Below are 22,570 nucleotides of genomic sequence, written 5' to 3'. Positions count from 1 at the left end.
AAAACCAACCCCAAAAAACCAGAATCCTAGAATTGCAGCTTGGGAGGAAATTTGATTAACTAGCTCAACACACTGCAGAGAGCCAGGATTTGCTCCTCTTAAGCCAGAAGCTGGAGTTGATTTGACTACTGTTTGCTTCCATGTTTTAAAGTCGATTATACAGTTGGACAGCACTTCGGTGTTTGGGATGAGATGCAAAATGTTTTTTGATTTTTTTTTTTCTTTAACCATAGGATGAAGCTGAAATTGAGAGAGCACTTCAATGAGTACATTCTTAATAGTGTTTTAATTGAAAAAGTTGGAGACTAATCCAAGCACTCATTTAGGAGTTATGTTCTATTTACTAAATATCCAGACTTCCCTGATTTCCATAGAGAAGAAAAGATTATATTAGTTTTATATGCAAGCTACACACCTTCCATTAAATATCTGTTGTCTGGTTGCAGTGGTAGAGTTTAAAGAACCTGTAGGAAAATCGGGCACTCCTTGGATCACCATAAAAAAGCAGTTAAAGATGGTGTGTGTGTGGAAAGCCACATTCAGCAGCTTTTTGTTTTGGGTGATTGAGTGTAAGTGCTTTGGCTATGAAACCCATCAACGAGATGGATCTGGACAGGATATGCGAAATTTGGAACCCAGGCTATGTGACACGCAAGGAAAATAACAAGGGGCTACAGTGGCAATGACATTGGAAAAACTGGACAGAACATATAATAATAAAAAAAAAAAAGCACAGCACTAACACTTCCCCTGTGCAGTACTATACAGACTTACCAGTGTCAATGAATATTGTTCTGCTAGTATATTTCTTATTTCATGCTTCATTTTCTCTTCTCCCAGAGCTGGAAGTGTCATAAAGTGTTTTGCATTATAAGTACTAGGGATGTTGTGTAGAGACAGTATTTGCCGTGTTGTAAGATATCGAAGACACGGGATGAAATATAGGAAATCAAATAGACAGACCTATGTCCACCCCCTTCTTGGCAAAAGCAACAAGGAAAGAAAATGCAGTGGATGGGGGAGAAGCAGCGGTTGTAGCTAGTGTTTTTAAATCACTTTTGTTGTGTGGAAGATACAGTCAGATTAATTAAGTCTACATGCAGGTTTTGCATAAAGTAAGTCAGAATAGTGATTACCAATATTTAGGTCCATCTTGACTATAGGAGATGGAGGAAGTTTTGAAAAGTACAAAAGATGGTGTTTGGTCTGACCTCGCTTAAAGCTTTAGTTTAAGAGGGAGGTGGCTTTCTGTGGGGAAATTCCCAGCTTCATTTTTGATACCAGGTTAATAATTCATTTTTTATTCCAGTGGTTAATTCTGTGCCTCAGTTGTAAATAGAGAAGGTGAAACCATAGTGTTTAGGAGGAGGTTCCTGATGAAATATGGCAGGCAGTTGGTGAGCAAATGTTTTTAATGCATTCCATTACGACTGGGGGAAAAAGCTACCTGTTTGTTCCCTATGGACTATACGTTTAATAATGTTTAGAAAGTGGGATGTTGTAATCAGTGCTAGAGATGTTTGCAGCTTGGCAGTTTCCTCCGGCCGTTCTTCTAACAGGAAGTAAACGTTTTGTTTTTAGAGAGAACTGCTAACACCGCTGATAATCGCAATGATTCTTTTCTATGAAAGCCACTTAACTCTAGCAACATATTTAACGATGGCGTGCATACAGATGAGCTGTATTTGCACTGGTATGCTGCACCTCCTTCCTGCATTGATCATCTGTAATACATTCCAAGTAGTTCTGTAGATCATAGAGATGAGAGATTTTTATTGCCTTTTAAGGATAAATGTTTCCACTCTTAGATAGAAACTTAAATTCTACTTCCAAGTTTTCTTTGATCTAGATAGGGCTAGGTGGAGGAAAAGGTAGTCCAAATGAACGATGGTATTCAAAATATTAATGGTTGGAAATGTTTCCCCAGCCTGGTAATCTTACTCAAGCAGAACAAATGAGAACCAAAAATGCAGATTCCATCAGTAAGTCTGTGTGCTCTGTCTCCCATGAAACAGGGGACATTAATAGATCGCCTCATGCTACTGTGTCTGATTAGTTGTATCTTGAGAACCAGCCTTTCCCAGCTCGGGAACAGATGTATATGCTTTAACTGTCTTAGGGGAAATGTAATGTTCTTGGGCTGTGTTTGCTAATCACTGTACATATTGCTTTTATTCTCCCTGCTGGAACGTGGAGCCTTTCAAGGAGCATTTAAAAAATAAGGTATTAATTTAAGCTTTGAGAATAGCATGCTGGGTGGGGGCTCTCCCCAAGATAGGGGCTAGAAAGTAGGCTTGATAATACTTGGCTCTTTTCATCTTCAGACTGTACGCAGTCTAATGGGCCTATGCAAAGTGAGCTTTGTATTCCCATTATATAGACAGATAAACTGAGATGGAGGAATGTGAAGTGACAGTTTCCAGAGCTGGGAGGAGGGGAGGAAATCTGGCGCATATAAATTCAGCGCAACTCCTTTGAAGTCAGTGAAATCACTCCAGAAACTAGACCTGCTTGGAGGCGATCACAATCCGCTGCAATCATCCCAGAGCTGAAAATAAGAGCAGTCCAGGTTGGGGGAGAATTTGTCATGGGGTTCAGGTTTTCAGCTCAAGAGAACTAGGGAGGAGATTTCTGGAAGCAAAAGGTTTTGAGAAGAAATTCATAGGGGAGAAAATGTGTGAGGAGATCAAGAAGTTGAAAATGATTTCAAACGGAGGGCGCAGCAAGAATTAGAAGCACAAAGCTGTGAGAGTAGGAGCAGAAGAGAACGTGCCCAGTGAAAAGGATAGTGAAGTAGTAGGTAGGTGGTACGATGCAAGAGCAGCCATGTAGGGGGCAGCTGAATTTATTATAGGCCTTAAGTGAGAGTAAGGGGCTTGAATTTAATGCATAAAGTGTCAGCAGGCTAGGTATGATGTCACTGGCATGGCGGGGTCACCAGTGAAACAAGCCTCTTGGCATCAGAGCCATGAGAGATGACTGCTTTTTGCTAGCCAGCAGTTGGGCCTTTATATCCTTCAGCCTAACATTTCTATAACTCCAGTATGAAAAGACAGAGGCTTGGAGGATATGCAGCTCCTCAAATTACAGCTCCTATTTTGATTGATCGAAGTTTTGGTGAAGTCTTCCTTTCAGTGAAATGCCACATCACTGCTTAAGGTGTGAAGGCCAAGTCTGACACCTACGCCTATTTCTGCCCCTTCTGGTAGTGAAGGTGGTCTCGCTTTGTAAAACACTATGCTACTGACACGTCCGGGCCGCAGCCTGAAACAGCCGCAAGAAAGGTCCAAACTTCCACATCCATCTTGATGCAAAGTGTGCCAGAGGGCTAGCCTCTGTCCATCCAGTTCAACACCACCACTTCTCCTGGAAACGAGCACTTGTCTTTAATGTAATTCAGAGCCTCATAATAAAACATGTCATGTGGTTAACCTTTAATACAATGTAACATTTAAAAAATAGTTTGCATCTTTTGCCGGTAAATTACTACATAAATATTTAGATTAGGTACAAATAGGAAAGTAGCATTATTTATGGATCCATGTTTCTTTGGCATTTGAGATACATGGTTACTTTGCTCTTTAATAAATGCAGGCATTAAAAGAACAAGCGTACACAAAGTGCTAATTTTAAAGCTTTACAGATCCGGGGGGAAAAAAAAATCTCCACATGTTCTGTGAAACCTGTTTGCCCTCTCCTTTTTTACAAATATGCACACGCATCATTTAAAATACTGATGGTATCATTAAGTTCCTTCATTTGCATGGTTTGCAATGGAATAATTTGCCTTGCCTGTTAGCACAGGCTAGCAACTGTCCTACCCGCTGCATCTGAGAGTGCTTTCATACTTGTCTGGAGACAGATGTGTGGTGGTGCAGGTCCTGAATACGTTTTGCTGAACCTTCCCCACTCTCTCACCACAGCCACAGGGGAGAGGAGGATGGAAACCAGTCAAATGACTGACTTGCTAAAGCTGCCAGCACAGGATCCCTTTGGCCAGTTCACTCGGAGACCCTTGTGCTCACTAGAGGTAAGCCGGCCACAAGATTTCCTGGGATTCACAGGAGCAGGTCTTACACACTAAAACGTTTCAGAGATCTATATTCGGTTCCTTTCTGTGGCACAGACTATGCCTGAGGCAACTTGCTTCTCTTCTCCATATCTTGGCTTCCCATCTGAAGAATGGAGGTAGGATTTTGCTCTTTCAGAGGCATTAGGAAATTCATTTGAATTGTGCTTTGCTTGGAGATTGCATTGTCATATGGGCCATATGAGGTCCTAGATATTTAAGTCAGGAGCAAGTTTCCATTTGCCTAGCCATCTCTTACTGAAGATATGGAATGCACGGGAATTATCTTGAATTCCCAGAAGTAAAGAGACAAAGCAGAGGCTTCCCACCCCAGTGTGGGCTTCTGAATTTAATCCAGTCTCTCTTAAACCAGTCCCCCTAACATTTTTTTTTAAGTGAGAGCTCCTCATTTGCTAAGTGTTGATGATGGTCTATCCTGGCTGAAGGAGGAATTCTTACTGAGGCATTGTAGTGTCTTGCATTTAAGATTGCCTACTCGGATCACCCAAGCCAGCATTGCTGTTTTTGCTCTTTCTGAGGATGGAAGCTGTCCTTGCTCATGTCATCTCAGAATCTGCCTTGGTTGACACTAACCTAGTACCTGGAAACCAGATAATTTAACCTTTTTGACCATAGTCTTTCCCAGTTTCTGGAGGGAGAGCATGGTCTGATTTGGTTGTTTTCTGGCAAACAAGATATTTATCTAGCCTATTCGAGAACTCATTCAGGAACGTCAGAAGTTTTTCTTGTAGGGTTGTGGTGGTTGTGTAGCTGTGATCATCCAGGGAATATGCTAGGAATGAGGTTTATTTTGGCTTATGTCTTTTATTGGACCAACTCTATCGTTAATGTTAGACAAGCTTTTGAGAACAATGTGCTCTTCCTCCTGTGTGGGAGAAGCCGGTAATCGGGCAAAACTCTACTGGTATAAGTTATACTGGCTTAGGTTTCTTCTGTCCCCTTCTGCCTTCTGCCACTTGGCAGAGGAGGCTCTGTAATTGTATCTGTTACCTCCAGCATAGCTGAAGGTCTGTCCATTCCTGATCCTAATACAATTTACAAACACGTGAACCCCATGTGGTTCAACTGCACTGTGGTTTCTCAGTGGAGGCAGATGATAGAACAAGGAGCAATGGTCTCAAGTTGCAGCAAGGGTTAGATATTAGGACAAACTTTCTCATCATGATTGGGTGGTAAAGCACTGGAACAAGTTACCCGGAGAGGTGGTTGAAGGCCCAGGTAGCCAGAGCCTTGGCTGGAATGATGTAGTTGGGGCTGGTCCTGCTTGGAGCAGGAGGTTGGACTATATGTGGCCTCCTGAGGTCCTTTCCAGCCCTCATTTTGGTGTTTCTATATGAGGGTATGCGACTTGCTGATGTCTGTCCTTACTCTCCTACACGGCACTTCAGAATCTCGATGCCAGAGGTGCCATGTTTTGGAATAAAGGGCTGCTAGAAGTGTGGCCCTGCAGATCAGCACCTTGGAAGAGCATCCTCTGGAGAGGAGCATCGATATCAGTCTCTGCTACAGGGAAAGTGGTCCCTTCCCCCCAGTATGCCAAGCGCACATGCTCTTTGAAATGGGAGTCCTGACAAGCCCCAGGACATGTTAGTGTGCTGGATGACCTCCCAATGGCAATGTTTCAGTAGCACACATGAGCAACTCAGGATGGATAAAGCGTCATTCTCTGTGGCAGGAAGGAGGGAGCTGCACTCCCAAACTTGTGACTTTTTTTTTTTTGTTACCTTGGGGCAAGTCAGTTCACAGAAAGTCTGTGCTAACACTAGTCAGAGACACTGGAACTCATGGGAGTAGATCTTTCACTGCAAGGGGCTTGATTTGCTAAGACAAAGCGGAGGTCGGCTGGGGGTGAACATCTCCGGGGATGATTGAGAATTGCACCAGTTATAAACTGGGTTCCTGGAAGAGTTAGGCTGGGCTGTGGCTGCTTTTGGGTTAACTCTTTACCAAACTTTCTGCCTTCCCTTCTGACAGGATAAGCTATGCAGCAATACCTGGGAGCTGCATTGCTGGACCTAGTCTGGACACTGCATTAAGAGCAGAGCTCTGATTTTCTTCCTCCTACCCAACTGTCAGTACTTCAGTTTTGAATCCCTGTCATTGGGTAAAGTGGTTTGCAAAATTTTAAATCTGAGGGAAAGAGCATGTTGTTTGTCAGGTATTATGCTTTTTGAAGATCATATTCGTCGGTGGTCCCTTGCAGCCGAGATGACTCTCTTTCCATGATTGCCTTATCTGTGGGTCCGAAGATGGCTGGCAAGGCCTGTCCAGGATCACCAGACTCTTGCTTTTTTGAGGATAGCTTAGAGATGCCTATTTCCAGCACTTTCAGCCTCCTGAAAAAAAAAAAAAATTAAAATAGTATTACTTGCCTATGTATTAACTGTGTTATGTGAATGCAAGAAAAACCTGATACAAATTTTGGCTTCATTGTGTTAGGGGCAGTATAAATGTGAAATGCATGGCTTGCTTTGTAGACTTTGCTGTCCATGTAGTAGTGGTTGGATGTTACTAGATGGTGCTGACCCTGTGGTACCTCCTTACGTCTTACTTCTCCCCTTGGAGGGGGGAGTTTACCTTGTGGACTCAAAGGATCAAGTTGGTTAAGGTGTAGAGAAAATGAAGATTTTTTTTTTTATTTGTTTGTTTGTTTTGTAATCTAATTGAGATGTCTGTGTCTGAAGTGCGGCATAGGGACCCTCCCTCCCTGGTACCCTTGCAGGTGAATATTTGTTAGGCTAGGGCAGTAGTTCTCAATTTTTATAGCCTCGAGGCACCCCGTGGAAAATTCCTGTTTTCAGTTTTTACTTTCTTTTTTTTAGTGCCAAAAAATACTAGAGCAATTCTTCTGTTGCAGAGAAGTCAGAAAGACCACAGCAGGTCACTGTTTTTAACAGTGGAAATTCTGGGTTTCTCCTGCGAATCACGTTTGCACACCTAACAGTGCTAACGTAGCGTCGCACCCCGTGGTACCCCTGAAAAGATCTCAAGGCACCCTATGGTACCGTGGTACCCCGGTTGGGTGAGAATCACTGGTCCAAGGAATCTGTCCTATGTTTAGCATGCAGGTTTTCCCATGATTGGCTTCTGGGCCTAAGTAGCATTACAATATTTTCTAGGAAGGGCTTGTCTTCGTCTCCTCTTTCTCATTTGTCTCCTTGCGAATCCTGGGCTAAAGCAAAGAGGGAATGTTATGTCTTCAGGTTTGGGGCATGCCTGTGATGGTGGACAGAGTCTCTCCCTTTTGGTCTGAGGCTGAAGGAACAGATCTCCAGAAACCGAAATCAGCCTCGAGAAAAACAAGTGAGTCGTTCCATCTCTGGGGCATGCTCTGGAGTTTGCTTCAACAGCATCTTGCATTTTGAGCAGTAGAGCTCATTTTAGGGCACTGTTTTTGCCTAAAAAGAGAACACCCCTAGTAAAACTAGCAGAACATGCCCTGCTTCATACAATACAATTTGAGAGCTTGGCATTGTAAATGATGTAGAAGTGCGCATGTATTAATGAGGGGTATAATAGGTTTCAGTGGAAGTGGGAGATAAGATGTGTTAATCGTGTATATTAAATAGTCCTACAACAATGAACCTTATAATGAGGCTGTTATTAAATCTTTTCTTCATTGGCTTCAGTTCAGTGTAACCAGCGCTTTTCGGTTTGGTGCATTTAAGGCCAGTTTTTGAAAGAAAGCACCAACTTTCAGAGGCCTTTGATGTCATTCTGAAGTACTCATCTAATTACAGAGATGTGTCGGACGCATGTGACAGAAAAGAGAATCTCTACAGCGCTCTGACATAGAAGATTTTCTGTTGGGGGAAAAAAAGACCCGTTTTAAAATTAGTATTAATATTTGTACAGAATTTGCCGATTTGACCTCGACTGCCTTTGAGAAAAGAGAGCCTTGCATTTCCCTCATCAACAGTGTTGCAAACAGATTGCGTTCTAACAAGGTTAGAAAGGCTGTCAAAATAGCAATAGTTTTAAAAGGAAAAATGAAATTAGGCAGAATGATCTGGCAATTCGGGCCCGTTATAATGAGAACAGCAGAGAGGTTGTTATTGTACCCGTGCAGACAGGACCACAAGAAGGGCAGGATTTTCCTGGCTCATGGAGCTTTTCTCTCTCACCATCTTTGTTCAACGCTTGCAGATGGGGAATTTTCCATCCTGCCACCTGCACCAAAAATAAAGGCTGAGATCAAAACAAAATTCTCGCTGCTGCTTCTGGAAAGAAGTCAGAGTAGCCAAACCTGATGAGACGGACGCAGGATGCGCAAAGGCAGTCGAGGGAGGAGGCAGCAAAGAAGAGCTTTTACTTCCGTTAGTCGAGACTCTGTTCCTGGTCGGAAAAGGACCCGGGAATCTCAGCTTTCGAGAATAATGGGAGCTGCTCCCTTGCCTTCAGGGACTGCATTTCTCCAAGTGTGATTTGCATCTGAGGCCCAGGAGACAGGTTCAGCAAGAGCCCACAGAGGTCTAGGGTGTCGGTTTATTTTCATGTGGTCACTCGTTCTGGTATGGACAGAAAATGAGCCAAGGCTTTGCGATCTGGCAAAGCACAGCTTCCCTTTTGATATAATATGCATGCTTTCCAATTCAGGTAGGGCGGGGAGGAAGTATCAGCATGTCCTCAATAAGTTCAGGTTTTCCAGTTTTCTTGTCTTGTGGATTTTTATCTCCTCTTGCCCCCGTCCCTACTGCTCTCCTCCAGCAAGTGGCTACCCAGTCCACGCTGCCTCCTGTTAACTAGCTCCCATTCCTGTACCTTGACAGGACAGGGTGAGCATCTCCCTCTTCTCGGATACCTCAATCCCCCTCAGCCTAAAAAGCACCTTATCTCTTCTCAGGCTCCTTAAAGGATCTCTGTTGTCAAATTAGAGAAGAGAGCACAGCTGGTTGAGTGTCAAGTACTATTGGTACGACTAAAGCTTTAATGTAAACAGTAGCAGTTGCTACTATAAAAGGCTGCTGCTTTTTTTGTTTGTTTAATTCTCACCAAGGTCTGCAAATAAAGACCGAGTGTTCCCAGAGATAGGCATTTTATGTAATAACGTAAATGAATATGTGAATAAAGGAGACCATAACTTTAGGAAGAATAGTACCAGTAGGAACATACAGAAGATTTGCAGGTTTCCAAATGATTTGATATACCCTTCAATGTAACAAAATTAATAACCTCCAGGTTCGACGAGTGTTCAGCTTGCCTTCGATAACCGAGGCTATGGCAGACCGCAGTGAGGGCCACTAGGGGGAGCGGCAGGTTCATTTTTCTTCTCTTTCTAGCTGACCAGTGCTTTTTTTTTTTCGGCTTTGCGGATGCACATATGGTAGAATATTATCATTTTATGGTTACAATTATGAGCAATTTGATAGAAAATGACAGCTAAATTATGCAGTGTTCCTTTTATTTGTTTAATTTTGCACTCTAAATATGTAAAAGGAAAAAAATAGCACGCTTTTTTTGTGGTGGGAGGGTGTAGTCCCTTCTTTGGCGTCAACATTTCTTTCAGCACTGCATAGGTTGAGTTCACTTTTTTTACTGCCTCCTATGAAATGTGTGTTGCTTTCCCCAGACACTGTCACTACGTTCTGGGGAGCAAGCGTGCACTTGTAAACCCTCCGGGCTCCCCTTTCTCACCAGGACAAGCACACGTCTAACAATTATGACAGACAGATCCATCAGTAATAAAGTTCTTGATGATTTCCAAGAGATGCTTCATCCAGTGAACTTGGAGAATGGCTCTGCCATCCGACGAAATGCCAAAGGAAATTTGTATATTCCTAAAGTCAATATGGATTTTGGCAAAGCTTCCTCACTAGGCCCAGGTGCTGACTGAACTAACTCTCTCTTGGCCAGCATGAACATCCTTTACCATCACAATTGTTAAACCATGAATAAAACCTTATTACTGCATATGCTGGAGCCAGTAATTTCTTATAGAGAATAATGCTCCCGATTTGATGTATTCAGGCTCTTATGATGTGTCCATCATTGTGATGCCCGAGCATCTTTCGCCCATGAGTTGAGTGCGACTCGTGGCTGTCACATGCCATTCACCCTTTCTCTCCCCCATGCGGAAAGTTTGTTTACAATTTTAAGATAATCTGGTTTTATTTTTACTTGGTTATATGTACTCATGAATACCCTGGGCTCTGTATTCATAGAAAGAAGTCAAGTGCCTCGTCTTATGCTTGGAATGGAAAATGGCACAGTCCGGCATGGCATACATGTTTATTGATGCATACACAATTGCTGGCATGTGATGGCATTTAACATTTTTGGGGGCATGAGGCCTTGCCAGATGCCCTGCCCCGCTTAATTGGCACATCATATGGACATGACTTTTAATACATACAAGCCCAATCCTGAACTCCTTATTTGGGGGCAGTGGAAACTGTCTGGTAAGAGTTTTATCTAAATGAGGAATTTATGGATCCTTGAGGTAAAGTGACCAAGTTTCCTGTGGGTTAATGGGGTATACACATACTGTTAGTTAAACTTAATAACTATGAATGTTCTTTTCAGTTCTTTATTTACAGCCTGGTGGCTCTCGCCTGGGGTGCCAGGGTACCTGGGGGTGCTGGAAGATCCTTTGAAATATACAGAGAGGAGATAAGCAAATAACCATAAGCTCAGACTCGGTCCCTGCCATTCCCTCACCCATTGCCTGGCCTCTCTGCAGGGAGCTAAGCACTGAAATAAATGAGTGAGTTTTTGAAATGGGACGCTGCTTAATTCTCAAAAGGTAGAGAGGCGTGACCTGGTGATTAGAGAGGGGTGTCTAAAAAAGATTGAGTACCACTGTTGCAATCGTATTCTTTTGTGACCAGCTCTTCAGTGTCTTTTATTATATAGTATATGTTAGTCTATTTAAACCTGTTTTGTGAGTAGATTTGGGGAACATCACCTCTGTAGGGGAAAAAAAAGCACGTTGGTACTAACTCATGTGAACCTGTCTCTAACTCCTGCAGTTTTTATTGTATTTGATGGAATAAATCACGCTGATACCTTTGACCACGATAGGAAGCTTTTTAGTGCGTTTCATTGCCTTTTTAAATCAGTTTGAACAACTATAGTGCAGGTGGTATGGTTGGGGATAGAAAGATTATTTTCCAGAATGACTCATTGAGCTGATTTAGGAAACTATCTTTTAGGTTACTATGGACTTACTGATGCAAAATGGATACAAAAGTAGGCTTGGATTTGATATCTTATCTATGCAAACTAAAGGACTACCTTAACCTAGTCTCCAACTTTGTTCTGAGCTCTTTTAGCTTTTGCTTGAGGTAGGTAACCATAACTTAACTGATTTGTATGCACCATGCACAGTCTTGGCTCACTTCAAAGTGTAATCAAGTCATGAACTAATTATGATACCATATTCCCAAAGAATGTAAATTTAATTTCCCTTCAAACAGAATGGGAATGTATTAGCAGTTCCTTTATATGAGAGTTATATCATTCAACAACATAATGATGATGCTTCAAACAGGAGCGAGGTTCTTAACTTTTGTGGGCACTGTGACCTTTTTTCCTTATGTGTCTTCCTCTTTTATTTTTGCATCTTAGATTAATTTACTAGCTACTGGTTAACAGCACTAAAATATTCAAGTGTAAATTAAAACATAACTCTTGGGCTTCCCATTATAGAGAGCTGCATGGTGTTATATGTACCTTGCTCCTTTTAGGTGCTGTCACATACTTGTTTCCTAAAGATTTCAAATCCCAAGAAGACTGTGACTTCAGCTGAACACTCTTGGGGTTCACACTTAAATTGGAACCTTTTTTTTTCCCGTAAATTGAAAAATAGATGTGCAGAAAGTTCCCTAGCAGGTTCATCACATCACTGTGTCAGACAGTCCACATAAACTCAGTTATATAAGAACCAGCGAAGTGAAGTTGTTCATAAAACATTTTATTACCTTCAGTCTTCTCGGCATCTTCAGAGTTTAGATAATAAACCTACATGGAAGTTACTAGGTTTTACCCTTTCATAGAACAATAATTCACATAGGTTCAAGTTACTTCTTTTTTCTTTTCAATTTTGGAGGCACAAGAAGCAGGTGTTGTGATCAGACTTGATTTGTGGCTGAATTCTTTGATTCTAAAAATGCACTCATGTTTTTGTCCTAAGTGAACTCAATACGTAATATGCATGTGCGCGTGAAACCCAAGTTATGTACCAAAGTGAATACTTAAGAGCAGTGTAATTTTTTTTTCCAAAGTAATTTACACCCTTGTAATTTTTAAGCAAGGATGTTAGAATACTTTGGTGTAGAGTTTAAAGGACTCTCTAAGATATGTTAGTTGATTAAAAAATGCAAATATTATACATATGGCTTTGTATCTGTGAGTAGTTAAAGCTGCTTTAATTTGGCTCTTGGTTTGCTGCCTTGATCAGGAAGGAAGGAGAGCCTGCAGGTGGAAATGGGAGTGGCATCTGTATCACTACTTTTCTCTGGGAGGATTATCGTTTTCTCCTATTGAGATGAAAAATGAATTTGCACATTCTTAGGAAGAGAAGGTAAAGCGTTCGTCATCGCATCTTGCCTCAACAGTTCAAAAAATGCGTTTTTAAATAGGGGAAAGAGAAAAAAAAAAAAAAAAAAAAAAAGAAGACAAAAAAATTGGAGCCAAATTCAAATCAAGTTCACTTTATTTGGAGCTCTGGCTAACAGTGGGGATGGGCCAGCAAGTCCCTGCAAGAGTGTTTATGAACCTGGCTTATTGCAGTTTTTTTGCTATTGTAATAAACCTTTAATTGCAATTTGAGGCCTCTACAAAACACTGCATTTGGTATTGTTCAAAGTACATACCTGGACTTGGCTCTGTTGGGCACATATGTAAACCTCTTGCTAAGTTTGATTAACAGCTTTTTCTTGCTCTGTAGCCTCTGATTCAGCAGTATGCTATTTCCACGGCGCAGCTGTTTAAAGGTGATGGTGAGTAACGATGCAATGGGATGTCATGGATTAGGGCTGGCGTATGGTGCAGAAAGTCAGCCTTAGAGACCGACTGCTCCTTAGCCACAGAACAGTTACAGCAGGCAGGAGTCGGTGAAAGCTTCTATTACTTTTGCTTCGTGTGGAGGGACTCCTGCTAAGAGCGAAGGGACTTCAGTCAGTTTTTCAGTCTGCCGAAGTTGTCAACTAGTTGGAACTTCCTGTGCACCGATCCCTAATCGGGAGTGAAAAAAAATTAACTGCATGGCTGCTAACCCAAGCAAAAATCGGTGTGCTGACAAGTTCTCTCATCTCTTGCCAAAAGCACAGCCCCCAATTCTTGTACTCTCTGCACTTTAGAGGGACAAAGCAATCATGCAGTAACTTGCTGCATCTCATCAGCTACAGCTTGACTTTTTTTTTTTCTTCCCTTTGTTTTTCTCTTCCTAGCTTTGCTGCATTTTCTCTAATAATCCATGGATCTGCAACAAATCTTCCACAGGGTGTGGGGTTGATGGGCTTGGTTGCCTTCTGTTTCTCAAAGTTGCGTGTACCATGCCTGTTTTACGTGTGGATCCAAAGGAGAGAACCTGTGCGAAGATGGTCCCGTGCTTAGAAGGGCCATTTTGGCCCCTGGGTTTTGGGCCATTACAGTTCTTCTGTGTCATTTAGGAAAAGTCACTTTGTCTCAGTGTCACAGGTAAACATGGGCAATAATTCTCCATCTCAGGAGTGCTGTGAGGATAAATACAGTGAAGACTGTAAGACACTTGAACACTATGGTGAGGGGGGATGTATAGAAGGTATTTAACCAAGCCTTGTCGTTGGTAAAACAGTTTCACTAGAAACCTGTCCTCTTGAAAAATGTTTGGGGCTCTAAGTTCCAATGCTTAGTTTCATAGTTTGCCTCAACATTTTAGTGATAGAAAAGCCGTAAGACAGGCATTTCCTTTAGAGCTACAAAGGCCGAGCACTTATTCTCCAAAAAAAGAAAGAAAACCTGCCTCTCTTCCAAAGAAATAAGTCAGAAAAGGCAGAACTTTGGCAAGTTACTAGTACTCGCTCAGAGGCTGACTCTTAGCTCAAATGGAAAAATATATAGTCTAGATTAGCAGGATAGTGCAGGGTCAGCAGCTTGCTCTGAAGTCAGGCACTACTTCCAAACTGCCTGCTGAATTTGCCATTGGTCCACTGGCTCCATGGACTGGGTGTGAAAGCCCATGGTCTGCAGGTGGCCAGCACCTGGGATAGTGCATGCCTTTTGGTCATCATGAAGTTGCTCAGGTTTTTGCTTTTTAGAGTTGCACAGGTTGGTATTCAGAATTGAGAACCATTGCTGGGGAAGCTGCTGAAGATGGCAAGATTTGTAAGCTCCAGAGCTCTCTGATTTTTCACTTAGAAACAGAGCCAAACAGGAAGAAGGTGGTGGCTTGGGAACCTCTGCAGTGCTGCAGCATCAGGTATCCAGATAAGTTTCCCAAGTCAGGAAATGCGGGTGTTCAACCAATCTTTCATTTGTATACTGGGGAGATGTGCTGGAGGATATCTCATGCCTTCCTCCAGTTCCTGGGATACAAGTAGCTCTGCTGGTGTGTATGGCTGGGCTGTTAGTAATCCTAGAAAGGGGGCAAGTTGAAGGGGTTGGAAGGAGGCTTGGTCTTGTACCCTCCCTTTGAACCCCGACTTGTTAATTTAAAGGCCTATGCATGGCAGGAAGACTCTCAGATCCTGCTGTTGCCATATTGCTGGTACACGGGGAGCCTGATCCCAGGTTCCCTTTGCACTGGCTAGTAGCAAGTTCGGCTCCCTGTGCTCCCCTGACAGTCCTGATCTGCTGATCAAAGCTTCCAGCCACGGCAGTGCATGATGCTCTCTTGTGGTTGGGAGCTCTGATCTGAATGGACGTGCCCCATATACTCCCTGCCCAGGCAACCTGATGGGGCACTTCCAGCCTCTGGAGTACACAGGAGTCTTGAAAGCCTCCCTTGTGCTTCAGAGGATGGGAGCACTGGCCACGTGTTCGGGTAAAGGAGTGATAAGAACCAGCCACTAAGTGATTATATATATTTTGTCATACCTTTGTGCCTTATTTCTCATTTTATCGTGTCATTACTTGCATGAATGTGTAGCCTGGTCACTGCTGTCCTGGGCTTGTAAGTCTGCTTGCAGGTGAAGGGCTATGCTGGGCAAGCATGGAGCGAGGGTCATCACCGTGGTCTGTTTATCCACCACCCTGTGTGTCTCGGGACATATTATGTCTGCTGCTGGCCTCTGCGAGTGCAATGCCACTAACACAAAGTGCTTCAGAAGTCCCCTTGCGTCAATACAATCCCAGCCCCCAATGAGTTTCTTGGCTGTGAGAGCCATAAATGAGCTCTGAATCCATGATTTTGATTCTGGCATTAAATATATCCTATTAAATATCCAGCATGTATAGTTGGAGAGTGGATGTTGAAGCTTATACCTTTTCATTTGCTGACTTATTGGGATTCTTGTTTTGCAAACTCTTAATACTGCATGAACACGCTTTTTGCATGTAATAAATTGCAGTAATAAATTTGAGTGTTTATTCTTATTTGTTGCACAAATTTGCTTCACTGAAACTAAACAACACTTCTCAGATAATTAATATCTTGTTAATCCGGTATTTGGACTCTTGAAGTCTTAAAGAAAAATCCTATTTGAGCACTTAGACATATTTTACTGATGTTCTCATTGTCCTATATTTTTTTTTCTTCCCTCATCAAATTTCTCGGTGTCTTCCAATTAGGTTATGAAGGCGTTTTTGTTTTCACGGGTGTTATCTTATTTAATTACTTATATCCTCATCTTCACTTTGTCTGCAAACCTCCAAACTGATAGGTGTAGCTGTGTAGGGTTTAGAAGCTGGTTAATTTGTTCAAAACAAGATGCTCTCTGTCCACTTTCAGCAAAGATTTAATAGAATGGAAGCAAGAATTATAGCTTGCTACTTAAAATATTATATTGCAATAAATGTGTTAGCATGTTTAAAAAGTGGTGTTGTGCTAAAAGTAATTACATTTGCCCAAATGTACAGAGTCTACTGAGATGTATTATGCTTATTTTTTTTTATTAGTTTGCTTACTTATTTTACAGTGGATGGGCCTGATTGTGTGAATGAACAAGATTTTATCTTCCAGTGCAGGGTTCCTTAACTATTATCACAGTCTAGCCTGTATCTTAACAGAGAGAATTTCATGGTCACCTGGGCTGCCATTCACCCTCAGACAACTCCCCTCCCATTGATCTCATGCCATTCTTTTGACAACGTTAGCAATTGCTTACATTTGGGGAGAGGGTGTAATGTTTGCTGACTCGCTTAACAAAATTTTAGCAGCTAGAAGCAAGGTGAGGCTGCATCATGGATGTAGCAGATGCTCAGAGGGCTGACAGTAGCCCATAGACCTCAGTCCAGGAGTGTCTCTCATGCTCTGTTTCCACTGTAATTGTTCTGCTGTCATAAATAACACACCATATAGCTTTCATGCTTGATGTACAGAATGGTGAATTCCTTGGCAAGAGCAAGGACAAATTCATGTCCATAATTTGTGCACCCCAAAGCATCCTGCTCCCTCTTATCTAAAGGCAAAAGCTTGGCCCAGTAGTGGGGTGAAATCCCATTGTGTGGGGTAAAGCTGTTGGAAGCAGTGAATTAAGAGGGATATAAAGAATTGATGAAGATAGGACTGCCGTTTTTTATGTTCTGCCACATAACATGGGTTTAAATGAATTTGCCTATAATTTGTCTTCAAATACCGACATTTAACTCTTAGGCTGTATAAATGAACGGGCTTTTTCTGGAGTAAAATTCATGCCCTGCGTCCAGGCTAATATGTTCACCTACTATAAACATTACTGCCTATGGTTACAGCTGGAATAAAAAAATCCTTTTATATACATCATAGCTGGCAGAGACTCCTGAGACCACCACAAATCACTTCAGCCTTTTGGTGCTCTGACAAAATGCACAGAAATGTAAAACAGCCCAGGCTTCTGATAGACTGACTGTGAAAAGCAATTAGCTTATTTAGACCATTGTTTGTACCCTCCTTTATCTCAAGGCGCTGAGTAAAGGTGTTCGAGAAGCTCTCCTGTATTAATTTAACATTGGAGCTTAATACCATCCCTTCTTTTCCCTCCCAAAAAAACTGCTCAACCCATATTTGGCGCACTTTTTTTTTTCTAGGCAGGATCGTAACGGGAAATAACAAAGCAGTGAGTTATTTATGCAGCCATGATTGGCAAAAATGATTGCAACACGAATTTGCCCAGAAGCGATGATTAGATCATAAAACTGTTAAGGACATCTGTAACTCGACACCATTTTATAGATGGAAGAAGTTTTTGTTCCCTACCTTAATTGTGACGACTTGTTATTAAAGTATTTATTCAGAGTAATCTCTTTGGACAGCGAGCCCTTATCCGATCTGCATGCATAATTAAAAGGGGGGGAGGGGGGGGCATAAATGGTTTACCATGCTAAATGAGCAAGGGAGGGAATTGCACAATGACAGGTGAAGAACAGATTTATCTCCTTTTGGAATTTCAATGCTGCCAGCAAGGCAGGACACTGTTGCTAATATCCTTGCTAGCGCCACAGTTTCCTGCATCTGTAGATTACAATCCAAAAAATCATCGTGGTCTCTGACAGGCCTGTCAGGCTGCACCTGCAGCTGTGTTTTTAAGTACTTCGGCCGAGGGATCCGATTAGGAAATGCAAACAGGTGAATCCATAGCCGTGCTTTAAACATGGACTCTTTACTCAGTTGTCTGGCTTAGGACTAAACATTGGCGCTGTCCTCCTTCACTGATTATAGATAGTAGTGCCTATGCCGAGAGAGTTGTAACTTGTGCCACCTGAATCAATGTCATCATTTACCTTAAGCTTGCTAAAAATATTTTTCTAACTATTTGAATTGGTGTAATAAAAGATACTGGATTCACCCAAAGAACCTTGTCTGCCATAACTTAGGTCCTTCACTCTTCCCCTTCCAATGTTTGAGAAAGATGGGAAAATTTTCCTTGCTCTGTCTCAGGAGTTGGAAGTATAAGGCTTCACTTGGGTATTTATTTCCCTTTGGGCAGATCTGTTGTAATTAGCTGTCCCCCTCATCTCTCATAAACATGTGCAGCATCTGCCTTTGAACTCTGTATTTCATGGCTTTGGTTGCCACAGGGCCAAAACAGTTTTTACACAGAATAAATGAGTTCGTGTGTGACTTTTACTTTTCAATAAGGCATATTTTTTTTCCTTAACTCAACATCTCACCTCTTCAGCAGCAATACAGAGAATGCCAGGAACTTCTGAGCCTGTATCAGAAGTATTTAGCTGAACAGCAAGAAAAGCTGAGCGCCTCCCTCACTGAGCTGGGTGCTGCCAGGCAGAAGGAGCAGCAGGTAAGCCCTCTTTAACGACTGCACCCTTGTTTGCCATTTCACTTCTTTTCTGCGCTGCAACTATCATGTGTTGGCTTATGGTAGACGCATTTTCTGTGCGTTTTCCTCTGACTGGTTTTTCTGAGGCCTCTGCCCCGATACTCAGAAGTCTTGGATCAGTAAAATGGGCAAAGCTGATCAATTATTCCAGAATGCAGCAGGAGCCATGAGGAAGCTGCTTCCTTGCTAAGGAAAAAAGGTGCACGTTTGCCTTCCCCGCATTCTTTTGGGAAACACGTACTTCAGCGAGAGTGAGCCACGCTTTAAAAATAACCTTTAACTTTTTCTACCTAATTTTTGATGAGTGTAAATGAGATCGCAAAAGGTGAGCTTGGCCAGTAAAAGCTTTTTCACTGCCAGAGGGTTTTCATTTGATTTGGATCTGAAAAAAACTAACACTGATTGCAAAAAAAAAAAAAAATTAATAAAGAAGAAAATATTCCATGAGATTTGCCCAGTCCATAGGGTAAAACATTTCTGAGGTTCATGTATGCTTGAATTGGTAAGGGTGCTAAAACCCTAGTTGTTAGTGTCTTGCTGGTACCTAGTTTCTTAACTGTGTACTTGCTGATAGCAGATACCTTCACCAGACTGTAGGCTGTGCATATTAAGGTGTTCACCAACACTCTTATACTTCATTAATTTGCAAAGAATACGTCCACTCTTGCTATTGCACCTGACCCTGTATCTTTTAATAGTTGGGTATATAGTTTTTAAGGTCTTTGGTTTTGAATTTGCTGCTAGGAGGTTTCTGAGATATTTGTTATACCTATTCTATGTTGGTTGTGAGCTCAGTGGCATGGAAAACCCAGAAAGTGGCCTAGTCCGTGTTCCATAGAGCTTACACGCTGGCTAAACTTCACAGAAACAGCCAGCTTAGAAGAAGTCTTGTGTGGCAAGTGGCATTTCACTTCACTTTTATGGTAAGTCTACGAGAGTACTTTGGCTTCACTTAGAACAGTGACTTTCAACCTCTCCATTTGCAGACCCCTAAAAAATTTCAAGTAGAGGTGTGGACCCCTTTGGAAATTTTAATGGAGGTTCAGACCCCTTTGAATTGTTAGATGTGGTCATTCACATACTTTTGATTTGATCATAGACCCCTTAGACATAATCTGAGTACCTCCAGGCATCTGCAGACCACACGTTGAAAACCCCCGACTTGGAGGAATTGCCTTTCCTCATCAGGGTTCTTTTTCTATTCCATTTTGCTGAATGTGGAGCTCTTCATCACTGGCAGGTTTTTTATTTTTACCATTATTTTGTTTTCCACTGAGCTAAAATGCTTGCATATCTGCATAGTCCACAACTTCTGACGGTGTAGAGCCTTTGAAAATTAGCAAATTTTGTCTAAGAATATTTGCCCTTCCTCTTCTCTCACAGTACCTGCAGTTCCTTGAGAAAACTTGAAAAAGGCAGCTTGAAACTCTTGGGCTGCATGTCATGGATCAACATAGCTGTACCAGCTGTGCTTGCAGTGATGCCATGCTTCCAGCAAGGACAAGTCAGATTTGAAATCTTTTTGCCTTAAGCCAGTTGAGAGAAGTACACACACATTATCCCAGGTTCTTAGCCAGTATTGAGTCTTCCATCTTCAATGCCAAAATATAAAGGCAGACCCTGATAAGAAATCTTTGACTGAGTAAATGTGATGTCAGCCTTGAACAGTGCACCACTCAGTGCTTATCTCTCTTCTTGACACACACTTAAGTGTCAAGGGTTATCGCAGAATCACAGCTGGGGCTGATTTCAGCCCCACGATCGGCAATCCAGTGCATTGTGTCCTTCCACCTTATCTGTTCTGTTTTGCTTTCCTTTTATCCATCATGACGTCAACAGCTCTTTCATTTTGTTTAACATGAGGCCCCTTCATTTTGTTAACTGCTTTTTAATTTTAGCACTGCTGAGGCTTCATGGCCAAATGTCCAAGAGCTTCATGATTTGTAGAGTCCAGAGATCCTACTAGTTACAGAGCAATCATGCTTTTTGCTTCTGTTGTGTGTGAAATTTTAGCAGCCCATTTTAGCAGTTGAATTATGTGAAAATACTGAATACAGTTTCTTTTTGTAGCTTGATTCAAAATAATCATTGGATTGGGCGCGATTACTTTTCTTGCGGTGGCCTGGACGTAGCAGATAATTCTGAACTGTCATTTATCCCCCTCCTCCTTGAGGAGGATCTGATTATATTGGAGAGCAGTTAGAGTGGTTAGTCAGCTCTGACTTTACTCCTTTCCCTCTCTAAACTGACTGCAAGTATTTTTTTTCAGTTGCCGTCTGGAGTTTGTGTTCCCCAGTTCCCCTCTTAGACTGTGTCCAGTGCAGCATCTGCCCCTGGCACTCCACTGAAACCAGTCTTGCCAGCACTTCTAATGACCTCTCAAAACTGAGGTTTGGGATGCTCCTTGACCTGCCCATTCCCTCTGGCACCATTGTCTTGAAGTCGTGTCCTCAGCTTCTCAGATTGTCTTCTGCAGTTTCTCCTCTACCTCTTTCGTCACTCCTAAAATGTGTCCTTTGAGAGGAACCCTTTCATCCACCCCAACTTTGTGTGGGATTTTATAGGGCTCTGTCTTTAGTCCCCTTGTCTTGGCTCTGTGACATGTTTTTGGGTAGTTTTATCAGCCGACTTGCAAATTTAACTTTCATGTCTGTGCTTACTCTACCTCTCAGCTTCAAACCTATTTCTTGTAGTCCAGACAAAAAATCTTGGCCTGTCTCTCTCTTCTTGTGGATGTTTAGCCCTCAACTCCATTACATCAAGTCAAAAAACATCGCTCCTGATCTCGAACCCCCACCAAGATCTCCCTGCACAGATGCAGGCAGTGTCAGGATATGCTGTGGCTAGTTTCATTCTTCTTTGTAATAAGCATGTAACAGCATCTCTGACTTTGTCTAGGAAATCAAGTTGTCTTTTCCCTAAAGGATTATCAGTTGTAGCCGTGTTGGTCTAAGACAAGGTTCTTTGGGTAAATGTTGATATCTTTTATTAGACCAACTAAGTGGTTGGAAAAATTGTGCTTTGCAAGCTTTCGGGCAGGCTCTCCCCAGTGCTGGAAGAAGGGTGTTTGTGCCCGAAAGCTTGCAAAGAACAATTTTTCCAACTATTTACATGGTCAAATCAAAGATACCACCTCTACCCAAAGAACCTTGTTTGTCTGATCCCTGAAGTGAACACGAGGGCTCAGATCTGTTCCTTTCTGGCATGCGTTCTGTTTGTTTAAACCAATTTGTAAATGTTCTAACTAGCTCCTTCATGTTTTCTCCAGCACTACGCCTCAAATTTGTGTGGCGCTCCATAGAAATGCTGACAAAGCTGGTTCATCCTCCTCCACATCTCATTAAAATCTTCCCTGGGTAGTGTCTACAAAAAAATCCTGAGAATGGTGGCATGGCTGTTGTGTGACACCACTGTCCGCCTTGCTGACCAGCATTAGCATCTCATGCTTCTTGGCCTGTATCCATTCATTGAGTTCTTCCGCACTAGGGATGCATGTTGCAAGAGCAAAGGTTGGCAGGGTAGCAGTAGTGAATGCAGCTGTTCCCCAGCTGTGTCCTGAGGAGCAGAGTTGGAATTAGTAATTGGAACCGGATCCCTTAACGGAGGCCAAAAGAACAAGGGAATTGGGAAAGCCCTCTTTTTATGACTTAACATGATTACTCCTTAAACTCTGGGCTTCAGAAAGCCACCTTTCTTAGAGACTTTTGTTGAGGGAGCAGCCTGAAGGAAGCCTTTCCTGAGTTCTCTTTGAATCCTGGACTTCAGGGATCATTTTTTCCCTTTTTGTTTTCACTGGAAATCTGTTGTTTGCTTTCACTGGACTCAGAGCAACCAGGATACATAAGACTAAAGCCTGCAGATGCCGGCTTGTTACTTGGCTCCGACCCTCCAGACTTGTTAAAGGTAAGTAGTTTTTTCTTCTTTAAAGGGCTGCTGTATGGCAGCTTGTAGGACTGGCATCCCGGCAGCTCAGTCATTGAATCGCAGCTGGTCCGGTCCTGCAGGGAACAAACCAGGAAATCCAAGGCTGCAACTGAACTCCAACTAGCTTCAGGCATCAAGGACAACAAAAAGTCCTTTTTCA

At 42.3% G+C, this 22,570-nt stretch overlaps 1 protein-coding gene across 1 annotated transcript in view; it reads left to right on the top strand.

Moving 5' to 3' along the window:
- KIAA1328 (KIAA1328 ortholog) overlaps positions 1–22,570 on the top strand; it is a 210,239-nt gene that overhangs the window by 67,260 nt on the left and 120,409 nt on the right. Inside the window, exon 6 of the mRNA XM_019531837.1 lies at positions 18,320–18,447. Coding sequence (XP_019387382.1) covers positions 18,320–18,447 — 128 coding nt within the window. The remainder of the gene's footprint in view (positions 1–18,319; positions 18,448–22,570) is intronic.

The sequence above is a fragment of the Crocodylus porosus genome, unplaced genomic scaffold, assembly GCF_001723895.1.
Source record: "Crocodylus porosus isolate Cpor-Errol unplaced genomic scaffold, CroPor_comp1, whole genome shotgun sequence".
Classification (NCBI taxonomy): domain Eukaryota; kingdom Metazoa; phylum Chordata; order Crocodylia; family Crocodylidae; genus Crocodylus; species Crocodylus porosus.
The sequence above is the reverse complement of the archived record's forward strand: the minus strand, read 5'-3'. Positions and strand labels throughout refer to the sequence as shown.